An 8,199-nucleotide genomic window follows, 5' to 3' on the forward strand; every position below is an offset into this window, starting at 1 on the left:
AGCTGGAGAGGGCCCCAGAGCAGCAACGAAGACCCAATGCAGCAAAAAAAAAAAAACCACAAAAAAACAAAAAAAAAAAAACAACAACAGAATTGCTGTGGGAAAGGCCTAAATTATACCAATGATTCAGGAATGCATATTCTTTGTGATGCGGTAATTCGTATTACACCATTTAAAAGAACAGCTTCAAATCACAAGTCTACTGGTTTAGTATAAAGAAAAAACAAACTTAAAGGATTTATTCCAATTCAGGAAATTCGCTACACAGACCCCTTAAATATTGTCATCAATTAAGATTTCTTATTAAAAATCTGCTCTTCCCATTAATAAAAAATTACTTAGAAACATCATGGTTCAGGCTACATTTAACCAGACACACCTGTTTTTGTAAAGCCTCTCTTGTATTTCGAGAGTAATGCAATTAAGAAATAAATGTATCTGTTTGGAAGAGGAAATACATACTGGTCTAAAACAATTATTAAAAGAAGGAATTAGACCACTACTCCTCACTATTAACATGTGTTCCTATTCCTTCTGAGACCATATTTCATGTCATTTCACTACCTTTACTTCTGTGTTGGTTACCTGCCATTACTTCCTACTTCCACAACGCCCCAGCTTCTACCATTTCCGGAGAGAAAAGTCAAGATCCTTTTATACTCCCCTATCAACCATTCCTCAGGGAAGAGATTCACTGGTTTCTTTACCATCTGATTGGTGGGGCTGCTCTTTGTTACTAGAGGACTCTATAGAGCATGACTGCTTCCAACCTCTTTTGGTGCTGAGAAGGACTAAACTCTATTCTAAATTACCAAGTAACAGATCCATAAATCCAGTATCATGTTTTATCATTTCCAAATTAGTGCTATCAGAATTCTCAAAGAATAGGTTGGTATTACATTTATTCTCATAAAGGAGAAAGCATATATCCCACTATCAGTACTGTGAAAAAACAAAAATGACTTCTTATAAAGGCAATTTAGTTCAAGATACCCTCCCCATCCCTTACAAGAAAAAGACAGTGTTAATAAATTAGTTACTTGGAGTGTGTCTTCTCCACACACATAAAAACCCTTATATTTTCTAAAAAGTTAACCAATGTTCAGCCTATACAATTTAGTTCACACAAAATTTTAAACAATGGTGTATCACTGTGAATAAAAAAGGCCATGCTCCCACTTATACAACTCTTGGTTTTAGGAATTTCAGGCACTTTTGGATCATCGGCCTTTCTGGAAATCTGTGATAATTTCCTTAACTTAGAGCCACGTTTATGACTAAAGCATATCAACATGGCACCCTGATGAATGCATCAGTATCATTTTTATACTAAATAATGATGTCACTCATACACAGGAGATACTACACTTTGATTACAAAATCCTTACTTACTTAGATAGGCCTAAGATGGTACCTGGCATGTGATTTAAACATCAACTGTAAAGCTGCAAGACAAAATTACCTCCACACTTCAATACTGATAAAGAACCATAAGCTCCCAAAGAAACACAGATTCAAGTTAAGGAGCTTTCATTTTTAAAGACTAAATGCAGTAAGACTTTTTCAGAGTTCTAAAAAGTTCCCTACAGATTTTTGAAACAAAGTAAGAGTGACAGTTCTGCCTCCTCATATACATTTACATAATCCTCTCTTAAATGTCACGTTAAAAAAAAAAAAACTCCATTAAAAGAAGTGTGTATATATGTATATCTCATACATACATCTATATTGATATATATGAAGTGTACAAACAAAATCTATATTTATAGCACATACCAGGACACACTATTTAACACTCAGAATTTATAATATTTTATCAGCAGTCATTAGCAAACTACACAAATAAAACTATTAACAAGATATAAAGATATTTGCCACTAGAGGATCCTTACAATCAGGTTTTCAACAGTCTTTTGGTTGCAGTTGACAGTTCACAATTGCAGCCATTCATAAGAGTTCCTGGCATGTGGCCTACAGAGTTCACATTGGTCAGCTATCTATGGAAAATGATCTGTACCGTGTTCCTTTTCCAAAAGGGCCAGTAATATTTTGCACCTCCCCCTATTTACCAAATAGGAGTCTGTTAAGCGTGTAGGTAGTTTAAACAAATTTTGTAACGTTCACTGTAAAAGTGTCTATGCATTTTTTTATGAACTATATTTTCAACCATTATTATATCCTCCAGTTTACACAAAATCAATTTGAAGAATCTCAACAACTGACCATAAACTAGAATGATATATAAACTTCATGCTAGTTAATACCATATGGTCAATCGGCAATGTTAACTCACAAATTTAACACTTTTCTTATTTTGTATATACAACCATCACCCCTTTTAAAGGTATGATAGTATATAAGGTCTGATTCTTTAAAATAAATGGTCTCAGAATGAGCCAATACAGATCCTTGTATTAAGTAATGCGAACAAAATCACAAGACAGAGTGCTTAATATATCAACTTAAACCACCTGATCTTTTTGTTAATCTTCCATTTTCCTTCCTTTTCTCAACGAAATAGACTGTGTTTACTAACGTCTTAATGGTTTTTAAAAAGGCAAACATCTTTCTTTACAAATATTTTCTAAGGATCTGAAATTTGTCAACCTATTAATAATTACTCAAGACCTCTCACTCCAATGTTTTATTTTACATCTGAATGACTGCAAATAAAATTGTACGAAGATTTTAATTTAAGAAGGCAACCGAAAATCACATTAAAATCACGATTTTGTTAGTACTATCTCCTCAAAAGTAGTCATCTCAGTAATTTAAACATACGCCTGGAAAAACTGTGTTACTTAATTTCAAGAATACAGCTTTAAAAATGCCCTCTCTTTTACAAAGGCTTTCCATTAAAAAACAAATTTAAAAAGACCCCCAAACTATTTCTACTTAATGGATTTATTCCTTCACCAGGTGTGTTGGTTCAGTGACAAAAACAGTCAAATGTGTAAGATTACATCTTGGAAACTGGCATGTTGAATTAGAAACCAATGAAAAGGCTATAACAAAAATTAGAAATGCACATTTGATAAGCAGTGAAGATTTTAAAAGACTGGGTGGGGGAGGGAAGCACCACATTGAAAATAGGACTATACACAAATGAAAACCCCTGCACTGGATTAACTGTTACAATTGATAAGAACACTAATACAGTCGTATCTGTAGTTCAAATAGTGACAAGTTTGGAAATGAGATTCTTGAAATTCAACTTTTTTAATAAAGTAAGAGAAGAAATAAATGCATCTTTGTGGTCATACCCTAAAGAATACATCCCAGAGTTTCCATTTATCAACAGATCTTTCTGCTTCATACCATATCGTCACCAAAAAGTTCTGGGGAATGTAATTACAAATGCTGTAAACTGAGAGGTGTGAAGAGGAGAGAAAACACATTTTTCATTCATAGGTGTGCATGTGTTTTTGGGGTAGTGAGGGGTTGAGAAAACCAGTCATCATTTCTTGAAGAGATACAGTGTACAACAGGAACAGAGAGGTAGTAAGCAAATGGTTATTTACCAACCCATCACAAAAAAACTGGCTTCTGGCAGCTAGAAAAGGGAAGATGCCTGTTGACTATTACCAAAGGTGAACAAATAAACTCAAGTGGCATTTCAGGTGTGTCCCTACGTGTGAAAAGTGAAACATGGCAGAAAATGTAAAGAGGGATATTTGAGTGGCTTGTGGAATCAGTGTCTTTACTTGGTAGTCCCATCCATATAAAATTTCTCCATGACTAGCTAGCTGAGCTCACTCATGGACACGTGGTACTCTCTAAGAGTTCTTAAATGGAAGAAAGACTCCCCACAAGCAAGTCACCTACAAAAAAAAGATGAACTTTGAATTATAAAAGGCAAAGAAGATGAATTTCAGTGAGCATTTTTCAAACGAAAAGAAGTATATAACAAAAATACAAAGCTAATTCGAAATGAAAAAGAAAAGAATGTGAAGGAACTCAAAAGAAAATAGGAAGAAAAAGCTTTAACAGCTCTCATTGTAGTCTACATACCAATTATTCAAGAAATCCATAAAAATAGTTCTGCTCTTTCAACACATCTAAAATTAACCTCTCTCAAAACAAAAACCTCAGAAAATAAATTTCCAACTGTAAAGTACCTGAAACTTTCTCTGTAATTTTTAAATGTAATATCTGGTAATAAGTCAGTTTTTAAACATTTGCATTATACCACTACATCAAATTTTCATGTGACATTTCCTCAAAACCACTTAAAATCCTCATTAAACCATAACCAAACATCAATTGTAGTAGAACTGGTATAGTAATACACCAATTTTCCCTTAAACTATTTAAAAGCATCCCCCCTAAATACAGGGAGCCAATTGTTAACGTTTATACTTTTACTGTAAAATTACTCTAATTTCAAGAACTACAGCTTTCACTACTGTCAAGAGTCTCCCACCTCCCTTGACTGTAGTAAAAAGATTGATGGAAGATAAGAACATCTTTCCAATACACTTTTTGCTTTAAAAAAAAAAAAAAAAGCATCTTAAAGAAGTCACTGGGAAGCCTCCTGACCTTCTATCCTCTTTTATTAAAGGGCTGAAGAAGATATGATCTTCAAAGCCGGATTTGACATTTCACCATTATCTCTCCAGCCTTTCCAGATACACTGGAGGAGATACCTTACGTGGCTCTTTCTCTACTAGAGGGCTTTCTGTTTTTCCAGAATGGGAAATGTTTAACTAATTTTATCTCTCAGTCTCAAAACTCACACTGACAAAACACTCTGCCATTAAGTGTTCAAGTGTGATTGATATCTAATAAAGGGACAATCCTACACGGCATAACCTACTAGCCGCCACTTCTAAATTGAGAGGATTAAACTAAAATCCACCCTTCTGAATGAACAATGTTGCATTCCTATCCAATTTAGTGCTTCTAAACAACTGTGACACCAATTCTCTCCTTACACATCTTTTTTAACATCAGCAATCTAAAATTAATGTTTTTTCAAGAACCGATGAATCAATTTTACTAAACACAAACTTATTTTTATATTTAGAAACATTAAGGGCCTCAAATTGAGAAAAGAACCTCCCACAGTTGCATCCTAAACTACAATGTCCGGTCAAGCATTCCCATCAAATATTTCAAATAAGATTTCCATACCTGTCTTCATCACCATCAACAGGAATAGCTATGCTGAATACAGAGGTGGAGAGACTGTTCATAGGTGTTAACTGAAGGGGGTTTGCCAGGGCATCTGCAACAGGAGGCTTCACAACAGGCTTAATTTCAGCAATGAGAGAAAGTGGTGGTTGAGGTAGGGGTTCGGATTTTCTTCTAGTATCGTCAACTTGCCCGACTAAAGGCTGGGTCTGAGTCTGAAACTGGCTTAGGTCAGACTGCGGTAGACTCGTCGGTGCACTGGCCGTGCCTGGCGCTAAGGGCAGCCCCACGTGCTGGATGATGCTGCCGCTCCTGCTGACCGGAGGATGGCTGCCCAGCTGCTGCGCCTGGGCCAAGGGCGCGGGTACATTTGGCATAGTAACAGAAGTGGTAGACACACTAGGCACGCTGGGAGCGGGCGCGGCTGCAGGCACGTTCGGAACTCCGGGCACCACGGCGTGAGGGCCGCCGGGCACTGCCGATGGCGCGCCGCTGCCACCCATCTGCGGCGGAGGCGCGGGCTGCGACTGCCCGGCCCCGGCGGGAACCAGGCCCGACGGCGCCGCGCCTCCCACGGCAGCCGGGGGCACTCCGGCCGGCCCGCCCTGCGCGGGGCCCGGCCCCGGGGCCACGGCTTCGCCAGGCAGGGAGGCCGCGCCCATCATCTGCGCGCCCGTGGAGGAGGCGTTCTGGCCGGGGCCCCCGGGGAGGCCGGCTGCCGCGGCGGGGCCCGCTCCGGCGCCCGCGGACGAGGGCTGCGCCGGGCTGGGCGGCTGCAGGCCGGCCACGTGCGGCTGCAGGTACTCACTCTGGCCGGCGGGCTGGACGGGCAGCAGATGGCCCGGCGGAATCTGAGCCTGGGGATACGCGAACTGCTGGGGCGGCGGCGGGGCAGAAGCGCCCACGGCCGGGCCGGGCTGCGGAGGCAGGGCCAGGCCGGGCTGCGCCAGGGTTACATTCGTCAGCGGCAGCCCCTGTCCGTTGGGCCCCGGGGGGACGGAGCCAGGCGCGGCGCCCTGGGGCTGGCTGGGCGGCGGGGCTGCCATCATCTGCGGCGGCCCGGCCGCGGCTCCCGGGAACGGCGGCAGCGGAGCCGAGCTCGGAGCCACAGCCCCACCTACGGGCGGCGGCTGCGGCTGCCCAACGCCAAAACTCTGCGGCGGGGCCGGGGCGGGCTGGCTCATTTTCTCCGACGGGGGTAGCTGTGACACAGCAGTCAAGGAACTGTCAGTTCCCGAGTCGGGCCCGTGCGCCCCCGGCATGGAGGCCACCACCACCACCACGGACCCTCCGGTGGCGCCCAGGCCGCTGTCCCGATCCGCAGTCTGATCAAAAGTATTGCTGTGCCTAATGCAATCCCCGGACCGGGTCAGGACGCTGCTGTCGGAATCCCGCTCATAGTATTCCATGCACGTCCATCGGCCGCGTCTATACGGCTCCCCGCTGCCGTGGTCCAGCTTGATCACGCGGAAACGGGAACTACAAGTGGTGGGGGGCTGCGAGGGGGCGGCAGTCCCTGGCCCGGCGGAGGGGCCCGCGACCGGGGGGGCTCCGGGGGCCCCTGAGGAGGGGGCCGAGGGGGCGGCCGCCGCTAGGGTACTGGCCAGCGCCCCAGCCACGCTGCGGGCCGAAGCGGCTCCTCCTCCGTTGGCGGGAGTGGCCGCCGCGGCCGCCAGCTGCCCGTCCAGGACGAGGTTGGGGGAGACGGTACCGGGAGTCTCCGCATCCCCAACATTGTTGAGCGTCTCTTCGGAGGAGCTGCGCTCGCAGACCTCCTCGGGGCCGTAATCCGTGGCCCGAGAAACGTCGAATATCTCGGAGGAGACGTCCTCTGTGCGTGACTCGTCCGGATCGTCCAGGCTCTCGGTGTCCTCGGTGATGCTAGTGGCCACCTGGGCTGTGGTGACACTGGTGATCTGGAAGCAGCTCTTCTTCTTGGCCGGCATCTTGGACATGGTGAGGAAGGCTGGAGGGCAGAGAGGCACGCCGCCTCCTCTGCGATCTTGCCGGAAACCAGGAAGGGCAGAGCAGGGCCCCCAAAGACAAAGTCCGCGTCCGCGCTGGGGTCTGAGGCCCGCCGCTGTAAGAGTCACGGGTTGATCCGTGCGTCGGTCGCTCCGCGAGACATCCTCCTCCCGTTTCCTTCTCCGTGTCGGTCTCTTCGGCTCTGCCCCCGTCTCACTCGCGCGGCGGCTCCTCCTTCCTTCTCGCCTCCCGCAGTCGCGGTGCCTCAATTCAATACCCCCAGTGGCGGCGAAAGCGCGATCCCAGGGGCGGGCCGGCTGCTTCCTCCTCGCGTCTCCGGGCCGCCGTGGTCAGTCCAGCTCGGCGCTCCGCGCGGTCAGCAGGCCTAGGCTGGGGGTGGGAGTGGGAGGGCGAAGGGGAGGAGGCGGCGGCGGCGTGAGGGGCGGTGCTGTCCCGCTCCTCGAGCCAGTGCCGGCGTCAGCTCCGGGCTCTCGGACGCCGAGAGGGAAGAAGGAGTGGCGAGTCCGGAGCCGGGGATTCCTGATTCAGCCAGGAGCCGCGGGCGGGCGGCGGAGCTTCGGTGTGGCCGGGCGGCCCTCCCTCCCCGGCTCTAGCCGGAGCTCAGCCCCAGGGACATGTCGACTGTCTCTGGCGGAAACCCGCTCCGGGGGAGGGGAAAGCCGGCTCGGTCCTCCCCTTACAGGGGGAGCCACCCCCGCGGGCGGGCGGCGGCGGCGGTCTCGGCCTCCCCTCGCGGCTCTTGAGAGAATGAGGGGCGGCGGCCGGCGGGCCGGCAAGCGGGGGCGCTCTGGCTGTGTGAGGTAGCGGCGGTAGCTTCTTCGGCTCCTCCTCGGTGCGACCGGTTCGCAGGCTCTGGAGAAACTGAAATTCAAACTGCTGAAGCAGCGGCTGTAGCTCCCTCCCCTCAGCCAAGATGGGGCTGAAATGGCCGCGCCAGGGATGCTGGGAGGAGCAGCAGCCCGGCTACCGCCGCCGCTGCTGACTAAAATGCCGCCGCTGCCGCAGCCGTCGCCAGCGCCGCAGCCGCCGCCGTTCCGTGACGCACCGGCGTCGTGACGTCACCGCCCCGCCCCCTCCGGT

At 47.5% G+C, this 8,199-nt stretch overlaps 1 protein-coding gene across 11 annotated transcripts in view; it reads right to left on the minus strand.

Annotated features, from left to right (window-relative positions):
• The window catches only part of TSC22D2 (TSC22 domain family member 2), a 126,598-nt gene extending 118,633 nt beyond the window's left edge, over positions 1 to 7,965 (minus strand). For 3 of the 11 annotated variants that reach the window (XR_016393113.1, XM_089911013.1, XM_089911014.1), the window contains exon 1: positions 5,134 to 7,962. Coding sequence is in view for 9 of the 11 variants with exons in the window: in XM_089911013.1 (XP_089767139.1) it covers positions 5,134 to 7,088 (1,955 nt within the window). In the remaining 2 variants the exon portion in view is untranslated. Of the gene's footprint in view, positions 1 to 5,133 lie in introns of all 11 variants that reach the window. The other 8 variants (XR_016393112.1, XM_089911011.1, XM_089911010.1 and 5 more) reach the window with 5 other exon arrangements.
• Between the last annotated feature and the right edge of the window lie 234 nt (positions 7,966 to 8,199).

Source organism: Delphinapterus leucas, chromosome 4 (genome assembly GCF_059928025.1).
Source record: "Delphinapterus leucas isolate spDelLeu-1000000601 "Yukka" chromosome 4, BTC_Dleu_Yukka2, whole genome shotgun sequence".
Classification (NCBI taxonomy): Eukaryota; Metazoa; Chordata; class Mammalia; order Artiodactyla; family Monodontidae; genus Delphinapterus; species Delphinapterus leucas.